This window comes from Tursiops truncatus, chromosome 18, assembly GCF_011762595.2.
Source record: "Tursiops truncatus isolate mTurTru1 chromosome 18, mTurTru1.mat.Y, whole genome shotgun sequence".
NCBI classification, from domain to species: domain Eukaryota; kingdom Metazoa; phylum Chordata; class Mammalia; order Artiodactyla; family Delphinidae; genus Tursiops; species Tursiops truncatus.
Window position 1 is genome coordinate 17,926,828 of NC_047051.1, and position 24,275 is coordinate 17,951,102.

At 43.4% G+C, this 24,275-nt stretch overlaps 1 protein-coding gene and 1 non-coding gene across 18 annotated transcripts in view; one reads left to right on the forward strand and one right to left on the reverse strand.

The window, feature by feature from the left end:
* RCBTB1 (RCC1 and BTB domain containing protein 1) overlaps positions 1-24,275 on the forward strand; it is a 66,052-nt gene that overhangs the window by 31,432 nt on the left and 10,345 nt on the right. For 4 of the 17 annotated variants that reach the window (XM_073795168.1, XM_073795161.1, XM_073795162.1 and 1 more), the window contains 10 exons: positions 57-132; positions 248-417; positions 1,173-1,323; positions 10,191-10,357; positions 13,028-13,186; positions 16,145-16,252; positions 16,749-16,891; positions 17,909-18,099; positions 21,662-21,848; positions 23,963-24,114. In XM_073795168.1, the coding sequence (XP_073651269.1) occupies positions 292-417; positions 1,173-1,323; positions 10,191-10,357; positions 13,028-13,186; positions 16,145-16,252; positions 16,749-16,891; positions 17,909-18,099; positions 21,662-21,848; positions 23,963-24,114 (1,384 nt within the window). In that variant the 5' untranslated portion in view covers positions 57-132; positions 248-291. Of the gene's footprint in view, positions 1-56; positions 133-247; positions 418-1,172; positions 1,324-10,190; positions 10,358-13,027; positions 13,187-16,144; positions 16,253-16,748; positions 16,892-17,908; positions 18,100-21,661; positions 21,849-23,962; positions 24,115-24,275 lie in introns of those variants that run through there. The other 13 variants (XM_073795173.1, XM_073795164.1, XM_073795165.1 and 10 more) reach the window with 6 other exon arrangements.
* LOC117308889 (U6 spliceosomal RNA) lies at positions 4,146-4,252 on the reverse strand. Its single transcript, XR_004523141.1, has one exon. It is a non-coding gene; the product is annotated as a U6 spliceosomal RNA (small nuclear RNA).

The following is a 24,275-nucleotide window of genomic DNA, read 5'->3' on the forward strand; positions in this document are numbered from 1 at the left end:
CTTGTAAGTGGGCAAGACAGACAGTTGGTTCCAGCACGTTGTTCCTCCCGTTACAGGAAAAGGCACAGGTTTGAAGGTAGAGGAAGGATTGGACACGTTGCTGGGGCAAGTGAGCGATCCATTTAACCAAAAGTAGGTGGTTTATTCTGAAATTAGCTTTTGTTTCCTTGTATTAACATTGTCTTTTTTTGTTCTAGTTTAGTGGTTATTTAATTTTTTATTTTGGAATTTTGTTTGTTTGTTACAGCAGAGATGTCGGCTTATTTTTAGGAATTACTTGAAACCAGAGTCATGGTGGATGTAGGAAAGTGGCCAATCTTCACTCTGCTCTCACCTCAAGAAATTGCATCTATTCGGAAAGCTTGTGTCTTCGGCACCTCAGCCAACGAAGCACTGTATGTTACTGACAATGACGAGGTAAGCATCTCTCAAAACCCAGGGCTTAATTTTAGGGCTTATTTGGGGTTGAGCTTTAAAGTGTGCATTGTGAAGACTGAGAAAAAGTGGGGCATGAAGAGAGCCTAAAATCCAAAAAGATGGTTGTCTTTGATAGAATTTGTCTTTTCTTTCAGTTTCTTGATTTAATACCCCTCATCCCTACTACTGTTTGAGTTTCATAGTATAGCCAAATATTCTAAAACTTTAGTCAGCAGACGTTGAATGTTTCTTTTTTCTTTTAATAGATTTTATTGATTGATTGATTGGCTGCATTGAGTCTTCCGTTGCTGTGCGTGGGCTTTGTCTACTTGCCGCGAGCGGGGGCTACTCTTCGTTGCGGTGCGAGGGCTTCTCATCGCGGTGGCTTCTCTTGTTGTCGAGCACGGGCTCTAGGCGTGCAGGCTTCAGTAGTTGTGGCACATGGGCTTCAGTAGTTGTGGCTCGTGGGCTCTAGAGCGCAGGTTCAGTAGTTGTGGCGCACAGGCTTAGTTGCTCTGTAGCATGTGGGATCTTCCCGAACCAGAGATCGAACCCGTGTCCCCTGCATTGGCAGGCGGATTCTTAACCACTGCGCCACCAGTGAAGCCCTGAATGTTTCTTAACAACCATGTCAGTCTCTTCCTAGCTACTGAGCTGTCAAACTGAGTTTTAGTGTGTCTTATATTCAGAGTGGAGAAGGGACCTTTTGTGTAAATGTAGGCCAAGTGACTCAGACAGAACTATTTGTTTCCCAGGTCTTTGTATTTGGACTGAACTACAGTAACTGTCTAGGAACTGGAGATAACCAGAGTACACTTGTGCCCAAAAAGCTGGAAGCCTTATGTGGAAAGAAGATTAAGAGCCTTAGTTATGGGAGTGGACCGCATGTTCTTCTCAGCACCGAAGGTAAAGTGGGAATAAGTCCAGCTTCTGTTTGTGGGAAATCGAGCAGTTAATTCTAAGCTAAGGGGTGGTGGGTTTGTATCAGATATTAGATTTTAAATGATCTGTGTCTTAATTTCTGAGCGGAAGTACACAAAACAGGTAAAAGTTAAACACTTCAGGCTCCCTCTGGAACAGCCATAGGATGACTTGCAATTTAAGCAAACTTTTGAGGCTTTCGACAACTTATGTAAAGTTGTGGAAGATGAACTATAGCAGATGAAGTGGTCCTTCAGCCTAATTTTTCAGTGAATTGTGGTAGCAAGGCAACGTCCAGGTTTTACTCGGTACTTTTTTTTTTTTTTTTTTTGGCTGTGTTGGATCTTTGTTGCTGTGTGCGGCGAGAGGGGTCTCCTCTTCGTTGCGGTGCATGGGCTTGTCATTGCAGTGGCTTCTCTTGTTGGGGACCACGGGCTCTAGGCACGCGCGCGGGCTTTAGTAGTTGTGGCTCACAGGCTCTAGAGCGCAGGCTTAGTAGTTGCGGCGCACAAGGTTAGTTGCTCCGTGGCATGTGGGATCCTCCCGGACCAGGGCTCAAACCCGTGTCCCATGCATTGGCAGGCGGATTCTTAACCACTGTGCCACTAGGGAAGCCCACTTGGTACATTTTTAAAAACACAGTTAGTACTGGTTTTCCTTGTGTGAATCTTGAATTCAAGAAATCTCAGTTCTTTCCTTGGCATTCGTGTGGGTGCCATATGGAAAGAATGTGGGGTGGATTCTTCTTTTCCTCTCTGCCTCCCCAAGATCACCAGAGGGGCCTGCGCATTCTTCCTTGGTGATTTATCTGTACTGTGGGCACCCAGAGCTCTCTGAAAATCTGTCGTATATAACCCAGCTTCTTCCCTTTATGTTTTAGGCACATTAGTTCTTGCTCTCTAGCCTTTTGTTGGGTAAACTGTAGGGCGCACGTGGGAGCGTTTGCTTCTCCGCCTTTCTGTCTCTAGCCTGGGGAATCACAGCTTCCTTGGATGTTGCCGTGGGTCTTGGTATTGAGCTTTTTAACAGCCTTTAACTTACATCTGAATCCACTCCCAAGTTCTCCACATCTTTCTCAGGCTGTGAGATCCAGATGTGAGCATGATTGTCTGGTAAGAGTGGAACTGGTGTGGAGTATAATGAGGTGATTATCTTGCCTCTGCATTGTGTCATCATGCCTTCCGGCATCACACGGGGTCTTTCAAGCAGTTGCTTCTTTGCAGACTGGTTCAGCTTGTCATCCATTGTGACCTGATGATTTAATGTTTTCCTAACACATGTTAATTTTAATGAGGCATTGATTTCTGACCATAAAATACTGAAGCAGTTTTTTCTGGAGCAAACATACAGAAACACATGCATTCGGATTCTTGGTTTTCTTCAAAGTAATGACCTTGGGCAACTATAACTTTTCTTCTGGAATTATTTTCAGAGTCCAGATCCTACAGTTTTAACTGTCTTGAATGTTACAATTAAGATATAAATAAACATAAGACACAAATATAAATAACTGTTGTTGTTTTTTTGCGGTACGCGGGCCTCTCACTGCTGTGGCCCCTCCCGTTTTGGAGCACAGGCTCCGGACGCGCAGGCCCAGCGGCCATGGCTCACGAACCCAGCCGCTCTGCGGCATGTGGGATCTTCCCGGACCGGGGCACGAACCCGCGTCCCCTGCATCGGCAGGTGGACTCTCAACCACTGCGTCACCAGGGAAGCCCAAATAACTGGTTTTCTTGTGGGAATAGTCTTCTTTTTGTTTTTAATTCAGTTTTGATTGTTATAATACATTTAATACAACATACATATGATACATGATATATAGGATGTTTAATGTATGTATGGTACATATATTTGTGTGTATTTTATAAGTATTACAAATAGTCACATAGTTTAAAAACAGTTTAACACTTTAAACCATCAAATAGTATATGGGTTTTAGTAGAAAACAGGACTCTGTCTCACTCCTCCTTACTCTTAGAAACTGCTATTCAGGTGGAATTACTTTTTAACTCCTTCAGGTGTTTTTTTCTGGTATTTACTCTCATATTTTTAAATTAACATGCTTATACTGCTATTTCTGAATTTTTTTACTTTAGATATTATCCTTTGACTTTTTGTAACAGCAGATAGAATTTAGCTCTCTTTCTCCTACCTTCCCTCACCTTATTGCGTCACTATAGGGATATCACCACTTTGGTTAAATCAGTATTCAGTGTTCACATTACTAGGAGTCGATAAGTATTATTTATAGCTGAGCCATCTCCTTTCTTATACAACTGTTTGTTTTCCTGGGCTTACTTGTTTTTCATAAATGTATGCTGGAACTCTTCTATAGCGCAGTATTTTTTTTTTTAGCATCTTTATTGGAGTATAATTGCTTTACAATGTGTATTAGTTTCTGCTTTATAACAAAGTGAATCAGCTATACATATACATACATCCCCATATCTCCTCCGTCTTGTGTCTCCCTCCCACCCTCCCTATCCCACCCCTCTAGGTGGTCACAGAGCACCGAGCTGATCTCCCTTTGCTATGCGGCTGCTTCCCTCTAGCTATCTACCTTACATTTGGTAGTGTATGTATGTTCATGCCACTCTCTCACTTTGTCCCGGCTTACCCTTTCCCCTCCCCGTGTCCTCGAGTCCATTCTCTAGTAGGTCTGCATCTTTATTCCCGTCCTGCCCCTAGGTTCTTTGTAACATTTTTTTTTTTAATTCCACGTATATGTGTTAGCATACGGTATTTGTTTTTCTCTTCTGACTTACTTCACTCTGTATGACAGACTCTAGGTCCATCCACCTCACTACAAAAATATGGAATGCTTCACAAATTTGCGTGTCATCCTTGCGCAGGGGACATACTAATCTTCTCTGTATCGTTCCAATTTTAGTATATGTGCTGCCGAAGCGAGCACTAGTATTTTTTTTTTAATTTTTAATTTTATTTTATTTTTGGCTGTGTTGAGTCTTCGTTGCTGTGTGCGGGGTTTCTCTGGTTGCAGCGAGTGGGGGCTACTCTTCGTTGCAGTGCCTGGGCTTCTCATCGTGGTGGCTTCTCTTGTTGCAGAACATAGGCTCTAGGTGTGCAGGCTTCAGTAGTTGTGACGCGCAGGCTCTAGAGCGCAGGCTCAGTAGTTGTGGCGCAAGGGCTTTGTTGCTCTGCGGCATGTGGGATCTTCCCAGACCAGGGCTCGAACCCGTGTACCCTGGGTTAGCAGGCAGATTCTTAACCACTGCGCCACCAGGGAAGTCCCTATAGCACAGTGTTGCTTCTGGGCACCTCTGAGCATATCAGTACATCTCCGGAGTGTTCTATCGCCCTACTCTAGCCTGGACTGGTCACTCTAGGCTGTTGCACAGCCGTCGGCCTAAAACTTCATTTCACCGTCATCCTCGGATGTCCCTTCTTTGTTCTTTCTGGATCCTTTGTCCTTTCTGGATCCTTTGTCCTTTCTGGATCCCCTATTTTTTGTGTCCTGTGTCTTCCTCCTTGGCTTATACCCTCATTTGGGTGAAACACATCCCTAGTAGCTTCTCAAGGAAGCAGGTGTGAGAGAAATCTTTGAGACACTGTTTTAAAATGCCTTTATTTTACCCATGCCATTAATCAGTGATTTGTCTGAGCAAAAAGAAAAAAAAGGTACAGTATTTTCTGTTCCAGTCCTTTATACTATTTTGAGTATTTGCCTCTACTACCTGGTATGCAAGGCTCAGTCCAGAGTAAAGGATCTCTTCCTGTTAGGACCCCATTTATAGCCCCTGAGGCTACTGGCATTGCTCCAGTGTAATCCCCTTGCTAACTGTGCGGGAGGCCTTCCCCCTGGGGAGTTTTCCCCATAGCCATCTGCAGTCCCTGGCTCTCTTGTTGACAGAATGGTTCTTGTTGGCATTTTGTGCCTCTCAAAGTGCAAGAGAAATATGTCTAGATTCAACCCACCTCTGCATTGCTGCAGCCCCACCGTGCCCATTCATTCCATGGACCCAGGTGGCCGCGTCAAGGGAGTGCACCAAATGGTCCACTTGGTGGTTCCAGTCAGCTTCTTGTGATGGGCATCAACATGTCCTACTTTAATGTGCCTCTTAAATTCCCAGAGTGATTTCATAGGGCCATGCCCCATGTGGGCATCCCTTTAACAGTCTAGTTTCCATTGCTCATCTACCTGACCATACAGCCAGGCTATTGGCTATAGCCCATGAGTTGGTAAAGACCCGAACATACGGGTTTTTACCATTGCTTAATTCTTCCATCACTGCTCGGAAAACAGCCTGCGGTTCAGCCCACTGCACTGATTTATTCTTGACTCCTTCAGTCAGTCTTGCCATCCACTGGTCTTAATGTGGGCGCTCTCCAAATGGGATATTGTCCATTCACCTTGGAACTGTGTCTGTAAAGCAAGCGTCTCTTTGGTGTTCAGTTAGAGCTTCACAGGGCATGTCCACAAGGCAGTGGGTTCCAGCAGCTCCTCAGGCAGCTCCAAAGTCGGTCCTAGATGAAAAGAGGCTCCCTGCTCATGCCTGTCTGCATCCCCCCAGCAGCACGCTCCCCTGTAAACCATTTCTGTTTTATTATGAAACTCTTCGGGTCACCGCCTTTCTTATTAGAGGGCTTCTCCGACACCACCCAGGATGTTATGGGCATCTGAGGTCTCATGATTATTTTGTATCCTTCAATCACTGAGGCAGTCTCAATTAATGCCCAGGCTACTAATTTTCTCTCAAATGGTGTGTACCAGACAGCGGCATCTGGGAATTTTCTGGTCTAAAATCCCAGTGGTCACTGCTGGGAGGTGCTCCCGGGTTTGCCATAAGCTCCTCTTGCGGAGTGCAGGTGGCAGATACCCTCAGAATCATATCTGATGGGGCCGTAAAGCCCCGTAAGCCCTGGGAGAGCTGCCGCCCTCTGCTAATTCAGACACGGGCTGCTCTTGCGCAGGTCCCCACTCAGATACAGCTGTCTTTCGGGTAATCTTATAGATGGGAGCTAGCATGGTTTCCAGATGTGGAAGATGTATTCTCCAAATGCCAGGTAAACCACCCAAATGCTGGCTTGCTGCTGCTGCTTTGGTCCTAGGGGTGGGTGGCGACAGCAGTTTAGTTTAGCCTCTGGCGGAATGTTCTTCGTGGCTTCGGCAGGTTATTCCTAAGAATTTTACTGTTGGGGAGGCCCTGGGACCTCTGTGGGATTTATTAACCAGCCCCAGTGGGTCATGTGTGTCACCAAGGCATTCACATCACTCCTTGCCTGCTCTTCAGTTTCCAACATGGTCATAATGTCATCAGTATAGTGTATGATTGCACTTGAGACCTGTGTCAAGTCCAGATCCCTTCTGACCAAATTGTGATCGTAAGCTTGTGAGTTCAAATAAACCTGTGATGACACAGTAAAAGTAAACTGGGATCCTCCCCACATGAAGGCAAACTGCTGCTGGCTTTTTTCTGAGATCGAGAAGGAAGCACGTGCAAGGTCAGCCCCTGGGTTCCGGCTTCTGCTGGCCTGCTGCATCTTCTTTGGGGCTGAAGCCACGACCGGAACTGCTGAGGCTGTAGGCGGCACAACTTTATTTACGCCTCCACAGCCTACCGTTAGCCCCTAGGAGCCACCTGCCTGTTCCCCAGGCCTCACAGGGCTACTGTACGGTGAGTGCATTGGTACCAGTGTTCCAGCTTTAATTAAAATGGTGAGCTCTTCCTGTCCACAAGGTGTTCTATATTTAAGTTCAGCACCTGTGCGGGCTCAGGCAGTTCTAGTGGTTCCCATCTAGCGCCCAGTAAAACCGGCCTGAGGGCAGATTTACACGCCTTCTGTTTTACAATGTTAGGTTGGGGAAGCAGTCCCCAGTCCGATGTAATATCCATCCCAAGACTCCGTTCAGGTAAGGGGGATGCGTCCACATCACACAGAATCTGTTCCAAAACCCCAGTTTTCACTCAGATTTTCACTTGAGTCCCATCAACTGTTACCCATCTGTATCCCCCATTCTAACCTTAGCTGTTAAGACTTCACCAACAGGTTTTGGAATCACAGTGCATTGGGGTCCTGTATCAGAAAAGTTTCCTCTCCTCCCCAGGGCTGTTTCACCCACACATGTGCTTATGCCCTTGGGTGCCTTGCTGGGGGTCGGGCCAGAAGATCCTGGCCTTTAGGTCAATCTTTATCTTGATTAATCTTCCTTACCATTGCCCCAGGGCATTCCTGGTCAATTTTCTTATCTTAATCTTTACCTTCTGGCTTTTTAATGCCTTCCAAGCTGGGATAAATAGAGCGGACTTGTTTGGGGCCCTTTAATTTTAGAGACCAACATGGGGTCCCATTGGTTCACCAGTCTCTGGTCGTGCTGCAGCCACACCTTGGTTTCAACTGCATCAGCATCCGATTTATTCATCCCACTTTGTAACAACCGTTTGAAGACTTTCGCTCTGCTGGGGTGAGTCCCTTGATTCTCCCCTCTTTGTCTTTCCCTATTTTCATAATTAATGTTCTTAGTAAGGCCCCTATGGGGAAGTTGAGATAGCAAATTAGATAAGGTGTCTCAAACTGTTTGATTTTGTAGCAGTAAAGTTACATGAGGTGCCCATGTAACAGGGACCCCCTTAATTCACAGCATTTACCGTAATCTGGGTAATGGGCGTATTCAGTGGGTGACTATCCCAGTCATCGTAAAGCCAGTCCCACATGGCTTGCATACGAAGCATCTCAGCTGCTTCATCTGGGGTGTTCCCTCTGGCATCAATAGGGGGAGCTGGGAAATCCCTCTCATCAGGGATAAACAGACTTCACAGTGGCTTTCATCCAGTCCACCAACCTGGCCGTCCGCGCGGGAATAACCCCCTGAGTGTCTGGATCATGTACAGCCGCCTGTGATTGTTCAGTAGAGAGCAGTGGGTCCTGCATCAACGCAGACGTGCTCTTCCACCCTGCAGCCTTCAACGTCAACGACACAGCCCTTGAATTAGTTCCTCTCACAATCCGGTTCAGTAAAGGTTCCTCAGGAAGCTGCTGCTGCTGCTCCTCAAAGCAGGCCGGTTCCTTCACACTATATCCCTTGCTTTCAGTTGTTTCTGGTTTTTGCCCTTCTCCTATGGGAACTATTTTCTTGGCGACCCAGAGGTACTCGAGGTACTTTCTGTTGCATAACATTTCCCTTTCTAGGCGGCTTCGAGGCTAATGGCTGGAGCTCAGATTGACCCAGATCTGAGCTTGAATCAGCATCAAGGCCAAGCCCTTTGTTTTGTTTTGGCTCTTGCATATGAAATAAGCGGGGAATTGTTTATTTACTGATTTAAAAGTATTCATTTATTTATTTGGCTGTGCTGGGTCTTAGTTGTGGCACGCAGGAGCTCCGTTGCTGCATGTGGGATCTTTGTTGCAGCACATGGGATCTAGTTCCCTGACCAGGGATTCAACCCGGACCCCCTGCATTGGGAGCGTGGAGTCTTGGCTACTGGACCACCAGGGAAGTCCCAGGGATTGTTTATTTAGTGTGCTTCTTATTTTGCATTTCCTTATATATCCATTGAGCCAACTCCTTGGGAGTTGCGTCTGCTCCCATTTCTAAACGGCATTGGTAACTTTCACCTTTAGTAACTGATTGCACCACAGCTGCAGTTTTCATACCATGGTGACTAGGTAGCCATCTGGGAATCAAAGGTTCCTCATTCCTTGCCCTTTTATCCTTTGTCTTCAAAAACCACGTGTCTGTGAGCCAGGGCTGTTCTTGCAAATCCTGTTTCTGACATCAATTGAATAGAGAGTTCCTGGACCCAGTTCTGTGTGTGTGTGTGTGTGTGTGTGTGTGTGTGTGTGTGTGTGTGTGCGCGCGCGCGCGCGCATGTGTGTGTGTGCGCGCGCGTGCACGCATCCCCCAACAAGAAGTAATTCTCGGGTACCAGCACAGTGTCCAGGAATCCAACACAATTCTGATACCACCTATCCGGAGATAGAATCAGATTCCATTGGTAAAGGGCTCAGTCCCACAAGACCACCCTCCACTTCAGATGTTGGTCACAAGCCCAGGTTGTTACCTGTGCTTCTGATTAACCACCTGCAAATCAGAGGTTCCCGCGACCCTCTCCTTGGGTTTTCCTTTGTTTTGGGCCCCGCCATGTGGCACGTGGGATCTTAGTTCCCCGACCAGGGATCGAACCCGGGCCCTCAGCAGTGGAAGCACAGAGTCCTAACCACTGGACCGACAGGGAGTTCCTTCCTTGGGCTTGATTAATCTGCTAGAATGGCTCCCGGCACTCCAGAAAATCCATTTACTCACTAGATTACTGATTATTATAAAAGGATATTAAAGGATATGAGTTAACAGCCCAAAGAAAGGACCTTCTGTCCTCGTAGAGCCTGGTGCCTGGCACAGTGGCACATGTAAGTGTTCTGGTTCCCCGACATGGCAGCTCTCTGAACAGGGGCCAGAATTAGCTGTCCTCTTGGGTTTTTATGGAGGCTTCATTACATAGTCATGATTGTCTAAGTCATTGGCAGTCGCAGTTAATTCCGCCTCCAGCCCCTCTCCCCTCCAACCCTCTCATCTTGTGGTTGGCTCTTCTGGCAACAGACCCATCGTCCTTAGGTGCTTCCAAAAGTCACCTCAGTCACATAACAAAAGATACCCTTATCGTTCTCAACACTTAGGATATTCCACCGGTTTTGGGAGCTGTGAGACAGGAACTGTGGGTGAAGACTAAATATACAAGATAAGTGTATTTTTGTAATCTGGATGACCAGATACGTATTTCTTATAAATCACAATGTCACAAAAAGAAATTAAGCTTGGAAGATGAGTTGAGCAAAGTACAGGGGTTACTGTTTCTTCTTTGAGCTGATTCTTTGTGTGCGGCCATCCTGTATAGATGGAGTTGTTTATGCCTGGGGCCACAATGGATATAGCCAGCTTGGGAATGGGACGACCAACCAAGGCATTGCTCCCATCCAAGTCTGCACCAACCTCTTGATCAAGCAAGTGGTTGAAGTAGCTTGTGGCTCACATCATTCAATGGCTCTGGCAGCTGATGGAGAGGTAAGTGCCCTGCCTTTATTCTTTATTTTTAAATTGTGGTAAAATACATGTAACATAAAATTTACCATCTTAACCATTTTTAAGTGTACAGTTTAGTGACAAGTATATTCACATTGTATGCTACCCTCGCCACCATCCATCCACAGAACTCTTTTCGTCTTGCAAAACTGAAACTCTGTACCAGTTAAACATTAACTCTCTCTCCTTTCTCTTACTCCCAGCCCCTGGCAAGCACTATTCTACTATCTACTACTACTACTACTACTACCATTCTACTATTCTACTACTCTAGGTACCTCACACGAGTGGAATCATACAGTATTTGTCCACTGTGACCGCCTTTATTTCACTCAGCATAATATCCTCCAGGTTCATCCATGTGGCAGCCTGCAGCAGAATTTCATTCCTTTTTAAAGCTGAATAATGTTTCATTGTCTATTTCGTTTATCCATTTATCTGTCGATGAATATTTGGGTCATTTCTACCTTTGGCTATTGTGAAAGTGCCTTGCTTTTCAAAAAAAATGACCATATTTGTACTTGGATATGGTGTGAACATAGCAGCCCCGTGTGCGTCGCTAAGAACAGTATGGGAATGAACACTTTTCCTAATACAACTTATATTGTGTGATCAGGACCACTCTTTTGAAGACAGTAGAGTTAATTCTTAAGGCAGTTGAGTCTCCTGCTTTTTGCTAAGATTACAAATCAGATGTGTATGACAGTGTTCTATACTTTTGTGTTTTTAATGACCCCCATCCCCTAAGGTCTATTTTGTTTTTCAGTAAATGTAATGATGTCATAGAAAATAACTTTACCAACATTCCAGTAGGTTCTGAACAACCTGTTCACCCCCCAAGTTCCATGCTTATCTTAAATGTTACTCATCCTGTTGGTTCTACCTTCCAGTCTTTTGTATCGTCTTGTTCCTCTCCATCTCCATAACCTTAGGTCAGGCCTTGTCATCTCCTGGACTGTTGCCGTGGTCTCTTTTATTCTATAGCTTTTTAGTTGGTCTGCCTGTGCAGTGTTACTTCTCTGCCCCCTGTGATTTATGAAATGCAGATCGGATCAGATCGTTCCCTGTTTAAAGTCCTTCAGTGCTGTTCCCGTGATTTTACTAAGTAGGGTAGGTTATGGGTGAACAAACCAAAGCACCTTAGGGAGATCCAGGTTTCATGGCTGGGATGTGCTGGAGCCAGGCCTAGCAGGCTTTATGTGCAGAACCTGCTGTTCCTAGTCTGTTTCTTGGTTAGTGGAACCCTCGTCCCCATTTTTAAAATAAAAGGCAACTGCATTGGAAGGGAACTTGGGATATTTGAAAAGAAGTGCAGAAGAATGATGGTTGAAATTAGAACTTGCTAATTTGTGCAGCCTGGATTCCTGGTTTATTTTAACCTGAAGCATATGCTACTTTGGATAAATATTTGCATTATTACACTAGCTAGTCCTGTGAATCCACTTTCAGGAAGTATGGCAGGTTATTTCTTTTGTGCCTATGAAATGAACCTGTAGCACATATTCTTTTTAAGACATCTGCCGTGGGTTTTAAGACATCACGTGGGCAGCCTCAGACACGTGAACTTAGGTAGAAAGTGCTGGCAGAGGAAAAGAGAATTGTGGAAGCCGGAACTCAGGATGTGTGAGGACCACTTCCCACAGGCAAGTGAAGGGGGTGAGAGGGGTCCTTACAAATTCTCCTAGTGATGGAGGAAGTTATCTCCTCTGCTACCAGCATCCCCCGTCCTCTGTAATTCTTCTCTCTGGTCACACTCTTGTTTGATAGGCTCAGTTAATAATTAACTTAAAGTGATTTGTAGTTTTGTTTTTCTTCTTTAACTTTGCGTAGAGCTCTATTTGTGTCTCCCTCCCTTAGAAATCTGGTTTTCAGGTTACGGCCGATCACAGGCCAAAAGGAAGCAGGATGCAGTTGAGGAGGGGAGCTGCTTGGAGCTGACAGACAGCAAATGAGAACTCAGAAAATGTCATCAAGAATAGCCTAACAACCCCATGTCATTCCTGTAGGGACAGCATCTCCTTAGTACTTGTGAGCACGACTGTGTTAGGACGTGGAACTATGATTGATAATTACAATGATGGTAGGCTTGTGTCATCAGGAAAATTTATATAATGTCTCCTTTTGGTGATTAGTGAGAGAGGGAAAAGCATAGTGTGGTTTCAAAAGTTTCGATGAAAAAAAATGACAATTTGTGCCCAGAGAGTTAGGCTGATTTTTTCATATCACTGTGGCATACTGATGTGGCATATACCCCATTTCCTATTGATGCCGGATTAAAAATCCTATATAGCTGCCGTAATTATAGTGGCAGTATAACGTAGTGGTTAAGAGCGCTGCTAGACTGACTGGGTTCAGATTAGTAGTAAATTCTGCTTGCTAGCTGTGGAGTCTCAAGCAAGTCACTCAACCTCTCTGTGTTTCTATTTTACATGTATAAAATGGGGATGATACTAGTACCTATCCCAGGGTCATCTTACAGGATTACTATGAGGATTAGATGGGTTAATGCATGTAAAGCACTTAGGACCATTTAGCACATTGTAAGTACTCATTAAGTGGGTTTATTTTTATTTTATGATTGTTACTGTGTGTTAGAGGTAGAATTTTCACCCTTACTCTTCTTTCTTTTTCTTTTCCCCTTCTGTTGTGTAGGTGTTTGCTTGGGGCTATAACAACTGTGGCCAGGTGGGATCAGGATCTACAGCAAATCAACCAACTCCTCGCAAAGTTACAAACTGTTTACATATTAAGAGGGTGGTTGGCATTGCCTGCGGTCAGACCTCGTCCATGGCTGTTCTGGACAATGGTGAGGTGAGCGATGTCTACATCCCCCTTTCTCCTCCTACCTCCTCCTTCAGTGAAATGTCCTTTTCTTTCCAGGTAGATTCTGGAAGGAAGAGTGCTTTGTTTTCATAGCTCCTTAGACAGTTAACTGATTGAGGTTGTAACCACAGGATCTTTGCTCCTCATTATGAATTTTTAAATTCCAAGATTTATCTGCAGGTAAAGGTTCTAATGTGTTTTTGTCAGATCCAGATAGCCCAATGCTTATAGGTATTTGTTTGTGGTTTAATGTAGTAGATAAAAGAATTTAATACTACCTTTTTCTTCCAATGAAAAAGTGAACTATGCACTCTTTTTTTTTTTTTTTTTTTTTTTAAGTGAAAGCAGGTTTATTTAGAGAGATACTCATTGCATAGAGAGAATGCGGTCCATCTCAGAAAGTGAGAGCGGCCCTGGGAGAAACACACTCCACTGACAGAGTGTGCGGGCCATCTCAGAAGGCAAGAGGCAATGTGCACTCTTTAAAGTTAGCTGGTGATGTTTATAAGCAGTAACTCTAATGGGCGTGAAGGCTCTGTACCTACCTACATCTGGAATGTTTGTCCACAGGAAGAAGCAACTTGCAAAAGGAGAATTTTTGGTCCTGATTGTTATTGGCTACTTTAAAAAACCCACCTTTCAGTGACCTTCTACCATAGTCACCTTTGAGCTGATCGTTATTTCTATAAAATAATTCTGGTTGAAGCTTCTATGTCAATGGACTTGTTACCACCTGTGCCTGTTTCAGTGCACAAAAATTATTCAAAGATGCTTCTTTGGACACAGATGTACGGCGTCCTGCATTGGGGTGCGAGGGTGGCTTAGAGTTTACTGAATGCTCGGCTTTGTTAGCTCACTTTTTTTTTTTTTTTTTTTTTTTTTTTGCCGTACACGGGCCTCTCACTGCTGTGGCCTCTCCCGTTGCGGAGCACAGCCTCCAGACGCGCAGGCCCAGCGGCCATGGCTCACGGGCCCAGCCGCTCCGCGGCATGTGGGATCTTCCCGGACCGGGGCACGAACCCGTGTCCCCTGCATCGGCAGGCGGACTCCCAACCACTGCGCCACCAGGGAAGCCCTAGCTCACTTTTTGAATCAATCCTGATATCACGCCAGAGGGCTTCCGAATTCCTTGGGATAGTCATCTAACATCCTCCATTCCAGTATTTTCCACTTCTTTATTTTAAAAAATAAATTTAATTTTAAAATTATTATGTGATGATTTCAACAAAGGAAAACAAATGAAAGATACAAAGTAAAAAGTGAATACCTTTCCTTCAGTTTTGTTAATAGTTTGATGTATATCCTTTTGGACTTTTCTCTATAGTTAGTTATGTACGGTTGAGTATAAGTACCTTCTTTAAACAATGGGATTGTTATATCTACTGCTTTTTTCGGCCAGTCTGCAGCTTTTCTGCTTAACAACGTATGTTTTACCTGAATCTATTATCAGACCATTGATAGTTGCTTCCATTATAATAGTTGCTTAGTTTTCTTTGTATGGGTGTTGGTTTTCCTTGTGCATATGACCCGCACCCAGAGCTCTCCTGATGGGCCTTTCAATTGTTTTTTATATTTGTTTATAAACCTTGTTGCACTGCTTTTCTGCGTTCCTGTTTGTGAGTGTGTATATCTTTGCACACTCATGCAAGTATGTCTATAGAATAATTTCCCAGAAATAGGATTTCTGGGTCAGGGAGTATGTCATTAGAATTTTTGATAGCTACTGCCAAATTTCTCCCCAGAAAGTTCAAACGTATTAGACTTCTGGCATTGAAAGTACTTGTAACCATCTCTTGTCAGTACCCTAAACTCCACGTCCCCTTTTTCCCTCTGTCACCCTGACTGGAAAGGCCCTCGCCGATGCCCGTTTGCCCTGTGTTGCCATGGGGCTTGTTGCCACCCATATCTCGTGTTTCTGATTTGAGCCAGGCCTCTTGTCTGTTCCTGACCAGTACTTTACCCATGTCCCATGCTGGTCATTCTAAACCTTTAACACTCGCTGTCAAACCTATGCCCAGCTCTGCTGCTTTCAGCTGATGACCCCCTCTTGCTTAGGGCGTCTAAGGGATCGCCACATTCCCTTATGTCTCCTTCTTTAACCTCTTTCCTGGTCCCTCTTGTGGTGCCGCTGTCACCGCCTTCATTGGACCCTCATCAGAGCTCACCTGTTGGCTGATGAGAGATGAGGTTATATGTCGAGGTCTCCCTGCCTCTGGTCTTACACGCCGCAGTCACCCTTCATGTTGCCGCCAGCGTGATCTTTCCAGAATACAAATGTAGTCATATTGATCTCAGTTTTGGAATATTTCAGTGGGAGATACACAGATGCATTGCACTTTCCTCGGTTTGTGTGTTGGCCCTTTGGGCCCTTACCTTTCCTTCTGTTCTCTCCCCAGCCGCCACCCCAGCTATCTCTAGCACATTCTGTGCCCTCCCCCTAAAATGCCTTCAGCCCTGCTCAGACCTCTGCTTTCTGGAAAGTCTTGCCTAAACTTTCTTCTGTGGCTAAATCCTTTCTCCTCTCTACCTGTAGTGCCTTGATTATCTCTCTATTATAGCACTTGCCGCCTGGCTGCAAAAAAATTGCATGTGTCCGTCTCTCCTGTTAAACTGTTTCCAAAGGCTTATTCCTAGTACCTTTCACAAGGTCCTGAGATACAGTAGGTACTTAGTAATTGTTAATGAGCCTCAGCTTCCTCATGCCTAAAACAAGAGTTCATGACTTGCCCAAGGCTATCCAACTAGTAAGCTATGGAGTCTGCTAGATTCTGTCATCCCTACCCCTAAAGCATCTTCTGTTTGGAGATCAGTTGTAGGATCACATTTAGTGGAATATGAGTGTTGGAAGTGAAAAAAGTATCTGATTTGTTTAGATGGATGGCATTTTTAGCTCTTCCCTCTTACCAGCAGTTTTAAAAGCCTGTTCTCCCCCTTTCTCTATCTAAGGTATACGGCTGGGGCTACAACGGCAATGGTCAGCTAGGCTTGGGAAACAACGGCAATCAGCTGACCCCCGTGAGAGTGGCAGCTTTGCACAGCGTTTGTGTGAACCAGGTATGTATGGTGGACCCTTAGGTGCTCGTCCCCGTCTATCTTCCCTGCTCTGACTTGGCGGAATATTTGCAGGCTCTTAGTTCCCCTACCAGGGATCGAACCCATGCCTCCTGCAGTGGAAGTGTGGGGTCCTAACCACTGGACCGCCAGGGAATTCCCAGAGATTTACTCTTTAGTAAGTCTTTTTGAAGAGTACCCTGGGCCTTCATCTTCCACATTTAATATTATATCTTTCCTAAATTCCCATGATGGGAAGCAAGACCATGGTGCTGGCACACTGGTCTTGATAAGTAAAAAAAAAAAAAAAAAGAATGGAAAAATATCGAGTAGTCTCGGGCATAGGCTTTTCTAATGCTTTTTTAATGTTCCAGAGAATGTCAGCCCACACCTGATGATGAATTGGCATTCTGCAGAAGCTGGCCCTAATCTTTAAGTAGATGTTTTCCCTGCCCTTCCTGTTCTCCTGTTGATGGTAACCATTTAAATTTACTTGCAGATTGTCTGCGGCTATGCACATACTCTAGCACTAACTGATGAGGGCTTGCTCTATGCCTGGGGAGCTAACACATATGGGCAGCTGGGAACTGGCAATAAAAATAACCTGCTAAGCCCAGCACACATCATGGTGGAGAAAGAAAGGTAACTTGTCAGTACCGTGTCTTGGAATTGTGTGTGCATTGGGACTTGGGACTGTGTGTGCTGGAGCTGTGGTCTTTGGCTTTGTAGCTCTTCTGTTTATTAACATTCTCATTTTGAACAAAGGAGTGTTGTACCAGTCAGAATGAACGTGAAGTTGACGTGATCCTTACACAGCTTTTAACCACCTGAGATTGGTAGGCAGGCATTAATGCATCTGGGTATAATCCCTGCAGCTTCTTGTTGCCTGTTTAGTAGGGAAGAAAAGTAAGGTCTGTCACCATGTTGAAATTTAAAGCGTAGTATAAACTCTTCTTTTTGAGCCAACTAAAACAACTTTTAAACAAATAAAATCTGCCCTTGAAAGGGCATTATCTGTTTAAATATTGATTTGATTTAATGTGTGTTACTAGAATAGATGCTTAATGTTTGTTCAGCCATATTGTAAGGTCTTACCCACTCAGTGTTAGAATGTTGACTTCTGATTCTGGGACCCTGCCTAAGAAGCATACGGAGAATGTAGTAAGTTTGGCTTGATGTCCATTTGGATTGGGACATTCAGAGTCCATGACCCCCGGACCAGTGCCTATCAGCCTACTGAGTGTTCTGAGCACTGGTAGGGGGTGAGAGATAAAGTTGTATTTGTAAGGAAATGGTATATTGAATACAGTATTTTTTGCTACTGTCTAAGCCTCCAGAACTGTCAGGACATTTTTTTCCAGTGTCCACTTCCCTCATTTACTTTGGTTTCTATTCCCTTTATCCAGGTTTTCTTCAACAGTATGCATTATTTATCCTAACTCAGAATGAGGTTAGCGTGAGAAGTGGGGCAGCCAGGAAGGGAGACACACAGTACTCTTGCTCTAGTCTTTTGCTTTTGTCAGTATGACGTGGTAGCTAAAGTCCCTGGATCTTGGGCTTTTTGAGGTGTTCTGAGCATGAACTTTTTATTTACCTTGTGTGGCACGCTTAGGCTTCTGTGAAAAAGAAGTGACGTGCATTTTTCTGAAAACTTCCCAGGGTAATAGAGATTGCGGCCTGCCACTCTGCCCACACGTCTGCAGCCAAGACGCAGGGAGGGCATGTGTACATGTGGGGCCAGTGCCGGGGCCAGTCGGTGACCCTGCCTCACCTCACCCACTTCTCCTCCACCGACGACGTGTTCGCCTGCTTCGCCACGCCCGCCGTCACCTGGCGCCTCCTGTCTATAGGTAAGGAAGCTCAGGGCTGCTCCCCCCAGCGAGGGGTGTCATCAGCTGACGGGTGTTCCTGCACATTTGCTGGCTGTGGGCTTTTTTTTTAGGTTCAAGATGTTTTATCCTCCGTTAGCTTTAATACCTTTCCCCAAATGAGATTTGCATAATACAATTTATTAAAACGTTATGGAATGTTATATGGATTTATTATTTTCTCCCCTTCAGTGTTTTCAGTTTAATTGAAGTGAAATTCACGTACATAAAATGAGCCATTTTTAAAGTGTACGATTCAGAGGCGTTTAGTACCTTCACCATGTTGTGCAACCGTCATTTATATCAAGTTCTAAAACACTTTCCTCACCCGAAAAGAACACCCATTCTTTCTTTCCCCAACCACTGGCAACTACCAATTTGCTTTCTGTTTCTATGGATTTACCTGTTCTGGGTGTTTCATGTAAGTGGAATCATACAATGTACAACCTTTTATGTCTGGCTTTTACTCGATGCTTTTGAGACCCATCCAGGTTGTAGTACGTATCAGTACTTCTTTTCTTTTTATGGCTGAGTGGTATTCTGTTGTATACGTAGACCACATTTTGTTTATCCATTTATTTGTTGATGGACATTTGGATGGTTTCCACCTTTTGGCTATTGTGAATAGTGCTGTTATGAACGTTCATGTACAGATTATTTGTTTGAGGAACCTGTTCTTAAGTGCTTTTGTTATATTAAATTTATTACATAATCTCATATAGCATGAACCAAAAATGAACTTAAAAAAAAAATGAAAAACTTGTGGTTTTGTTAACTTTGTGGAGTTGTTAATTCCAATTTCTTTCCCTATTTTTCTTTCAATGAATCTCAAATACTTTTTTGGGGAGGAGGGGATCAAAACAGAGGTATTATAAAGGATAGTGGGGGACTTCCCCTGGTTGTCCAGTGGTTAAGACTCTGAGCTTCCACTGCAGGGGACCCAGGTTTGATCCTTGGTCAGGGAACTAAGATGCCACATGCCGCATGGCCTGGCCTTAAAAAAAAAAAAAAGGGATAGTGGATTCAGGTTGATGTTTGGTTATATAATCTGTCCCTTTTCTGAATATTGTCTTCTTCAAGGGTCCATTGTTGATTGAAAACGTTAAAATGTAATCAAGCTGAGTAGCCATTAACATGATGATTTTAGTCTCTTTTTCTTTTATTTCTTGTTTATTTCTACCTTTTTGCTAATGTATTTCTTCTAAATCATTCTTTTGCTTGTGATGCAGAGGAAATAAGTGTCATGATACCCTGTGCTTGAAAATTAATATAGCTGTTGACAACATGGGGTTTGGGTTGCTCAGCAATTGATATTGAAGGTCTTGTAATAACATGTCATGCTCAGGTGTGTCAGGTAGCTGGAGCTGTCCTGTCATCAGGTGACCAGTCTATATGGTCATGGGGGCAAGAGTATGTTTAGGAAAAGTGAAACTGCTGCTCAACTTAAAGTGAAACAAATGGAACTTTTTCAGGTTCTTTATAATACAGTATTTTTTTTGCAGTGAATATTGTGATCAAAGAAAATTTAGTTCATGGAATGGGACTCTTTGGCCGTAATCACACCTATGTATAGACCCTGTACACATCTCAGAGTCCCATATACTGCTTAACCTGGACCTGTTTATAAATGGCTTTCCTTATCCCTGGTGGCGCAGTGGTTGGGAGTCCGCCTGCCGATGCAGGGGACACGGGTTCATGCCCCAGTCCGGGAAGATCCCACATGCCGCAGAGCGGCTGTGCCCGTGAGCCATGGCTGCTGAGCCTACGCGTCTGGAGCCTGTGCTCCGCAACGGGAGAGGCTACAACAGTGAGAGGCCCGCGTACCGCAAAAAAAAAAAAAAAAAAAAAAAAAAAAAAAAAAGGCTTCCCTCAGGTTCTTGCATTTTAAAATCCTAATCCTGAAAAGACATTCCTTTCAGACCAAACATCCTAATACTTTCTGTTATTAAGTTTGGAAAAAGTATGGTCCCTGAATATATCTCCCAGGTGACTTCTTTCTCTTGCACCCGCCAAAAGTCAGAAGTGTTTGTTTCCTCTCAGTTTCTGATCTCAGCTGTGTGTCGGGAAGAAAGTCAGAGGATGAATTCACACCTATGAAGAACATTTCTTCTCTGAAGGGAGGTACTATACTTGTTGCCAGAAACCAAGATGGTCCAACTCTTAGGACTAGATGCAGGAGTTAGGCACTGATAAGAAGCTGTTTTTTCTGTGGGGAGGTTGGTAGCAATCTAGACTCTTGGACTCTGCCCATCTTAGTTATTTCCTTTCTTTTCATTCACTGGGGATTCAGGTTACAGGGTCAGGGAAAGCCTGGTTTTTGAGAGCTTGTCCACCTCTCCTCCACAGCCAAGAAAGCTCTGCATTATCAGGGAAGGGGGAGGATGTACGTTAAGGGAATAGGGCTTAGGCAAATGGTATTTCCTTGGGAGATTCTGATAAGCTCGTGGAAAGCTCCTTTGTTAAGCTTCAGCCTAGTTTTCAGCAGTTGTCCCTCCTCTAAGATGTGCCCTGGTAACAGCAGCTGCTGAGAATCACCTTCTCACCTCGGGGGACGTGGAAATCTGTCTCCTACATCGATGGTACCTTCATTCAGTGCCAGCGGTGGGTCTCTGGACTTTAAAAATTTCCCCGTTAGCCTTCTTCTACCTCTTGCCCTTTGTTCACACATGGAAAGCACAGGAAAGTGTTGCATGAGTTTGTACAAGTGCCTTTACTTTTCTTCATGATAGCACAGTTCTACTTAAATATAAGAATTACATGTACTTACACCTTCCCGTCAGGCAGTGTGATCATGGTTTTGTAAAGCTGTTCTTTCTAAGTATACATTCCTACTAAGTAAATTTGCTCTGCTTTTAGATAGTGTGTAGAGATTATTGCTTGTACTGCATTAAGTTTTAGCGTTAAGAAGGACGTTTAGATTCCAGATATCGAGGGAAAAGGGTCACCCTGTGAAAGAACACACACACTCTTAGCCTAAGTGGTGAGTTTGTTTCTTAGGACTCCTTGAGTCAAATTTCTTAGGACTCCTTGAGTCAAATTTACCAACTCCTTGAAGCAGAGCAAAGGTGTCCTTAGAGTTTCTGTCAAAGAAAATTGATAAATTCTTAGCCTTAGAAGAGCACCACTCAGTTTTTGAGAGAAGTAGTTACCTAATCATGATGATCTATAACTTTCTCTTTTTTAAAAAAAAATACACGTTTTTAATGTCTAACTTAGCATGTCAGACTGGTATTTGGCCTTTCCAAATATGTATTTTTTTCTGAAGTTTATACACTTAGGACACTTAGGTAACAGCAGCTGCTGAAAATCACCTTCTCATCTCAGGGGACGACAGAAACTGTCTCCTGCATCTATAGTACCTTCATTCAGTGCCAATGAGGATCCCTGAGATTTTGTTTCCCCATTAGCCTGTGAAATTTAATTTAATTTCTGTGACATTGATTTTAATTTAATACTGTGAAATTGATTTGTTGAGTAAGGTCTGAACTCTTCTGAAAAAAATCTGATGGAATTATCCATCATGCTAATCATTATCTTTCTGAAGTCTTTCAAAGCTTGAACATGTGTCCTGAGCTTCCTGTATTAATGTGCTCGTTTCCTTCAGAGCATGAAGACTTTTTAACAGTTGCAGAGTCACTGAAGAAAGAATTTGACAGTCCGGAAACTGCCGATCTGAAGTTTCGAATTGATGGGAAATATATTCATGTCCATAAAGCTGTTTTGAAAATCAGGTATTTTCGCATGAGTTTAAAGTCATCAGTAACCTTACTTTCTTCTGCAATCTCCATTTCTTTGTTATTCCACAAAATGGGGACTAATAAGAAATAATGTTGGTAGTAGAAAGAAATGGCACAACTCAATCCATTTATTATGAAGAGTTTTGCGTGTTATGTGTGTGTGTGTGTGCACTCATGTGCCTTTTAGAAAAAGTGTAATGTAGTATTTTTCTGTATTGTTTTTCAAATGAAGGAGATCGTGAATACTTATTTTGATCAAAAATTTGTATATAAGGTTTAAGAAAATATAAAAGATTATCAGTGAAAAGCCTATATATCTTTTCTTACTCTTAATTAAAGATTCGTTTTCCATAAGCAGAAAACTCTTAGGAATACTGGACTTCCTAGCCCTGAGAGACATCTAATTCCCAACTAAAGAAATGTTTTTAAATATAGTAAATGGCAGGAGTTCTTTGTATAAATGTGAGGGAACTTTGTATTTATTAGTACCTGGACCATTGCTCACTGAGGCTGCCATTACAGAGAAAGAGGCACATAAAATCAGACCATCGAGAGTTAAACTAGCCACTTACAAGTCTTTTTTGAAAATGTAGTTAAATATTTATTTACAAAAATAACAAGTTTTAAGGAACCGAAAAGCTATGTCATTCATTACTTTAAGGGAGTAAGTATCTGCGCCAAAGTATTAACTGAAAAGGTGAACGGGAAATGTTTCTATCTGTGAACCTGTGGCCATCCAGTCTGTTCCTTTCCTGTATAGTTTTCTGACCGATTGCATCTATTAGTTCTTGCTTAGACAACTGCATCTTTTTACTTCCCAGATGAGGTAAGTTCCTTTGTAAGTGGAGCCATTCTTTTAGTATTCTGAGTGGATATTGAAAGTATTTTTGTGTTTATAGTGTGACTCATTTTAAAAGGATTTGAAAAGGTGATTTTTAAAAAAATTATAAGGTATGTTATACTTGAAGAAAATTGAATATTCAGAAATCAGTTCCTCATAGGGACTTCCCTAGTGACGCAGTAGTTAAGAATCCGCCTGCTAATGCAGGGGACACGGGTTCGATACCTGGTCTGGGAAGATCCCACATGCTGCGGAGCAACTAAGCCCATACGCTACAACTACTGAGCCTGTGCTCTAGAGCTTGTGAGCCACAGCTGCTGAGCCCGTGCTCTGAAACGAGAAGCCACCACAATGAGAGGCCAGCGCACCTCAACGAAGAGTAGCCCCCGCTCACTGCAACTAGACAAAGCCCACGTGCAGCAATGAAGACCCAGTGCAGCCAAAATTATAAATAAACAAATAGAAAGAAATCAGTTCCTCATATAGGTGGATTTGTGTATGAAATACAGTACAAAAAGACCTATTTAGGTTTTCTTGAAATATGTGACTATTCTAGTGAATGTGTTTTATAAATAAATTGGTAACCGGCTTGGGAGGAGAGGGAGGGGAGCAGGTCAGAGCAAAGGAACAAAATAGGGGTGGTGGCTGTTTTGAAGATGAGTCAGAAAAGAAGGAAAATTGTCATGTAAGGTAATGGAAAAAAAATCCTCTTAAATGTAATTCAGTTAACATTTAAAACAGTTTTAAGAATATGCTGATTACATGACACACAAAATGAATCATTTGAATGACATGAACATATATCAAAAGTTTGAACACTCATTTCTGAATTTCTTTTAATTTCATTGTTTAAAATGCCCTTCTCTACAACATTTTTTAAAAACAGCGAGCAAGCAGAAAGACTTGATCTGACTGGGGTCTATCAGATGCAAACAGTGGTACTGTTGAAGTGGTAGGTACTTCCAGGCTCCATGTATAATTCTTACTATTTAATAGGCAGTATAGAAAATGAAAGTGAGTGGACGTAAAAGGTGAATGTAAAAGCCCTTGCCTGCGGAATATGTTTGGGTTCTTGTACATGGAATGAATGTATCGGGTTGGCCAAAAAGTTCATTTGGGTTTTTCTGTAACATCTTACGGAAAAACCCGAACAAACATTTTGGCCAACGCAATACTACTCAAATATTCGTAGTTAAGCATACTTGTAATATTTGTTTATCCCTGATTTCATCAACTTAATTGGGTAACTTTTGCTGTTCCGTTTTAGGTGTGAGCACTTTCGATCCATGTTCCAGTCTTATTGGAATGAGGACATGAAGGAGGTGATAGAAATAGACCAGTTTTCCTACCCAGTGTACCGTGCCTTTCTCCAGTACCTCTACACAGATACAGTGGATCTGCCGCCTGAAGATGCCATAGGTACCAGCCACATTGGGACTGGCCAGGGCACAGGGTCAAAAATATAACTCCCTGTATTCTTACAGTATTGAAATGTAAAAAGTTTCAGGTTTATTGGTTTTTACATGGTTTTTAAGAAAGATTTGAAGTAAATGCCTTTAAAAAATAGTACTGTGTTTGGG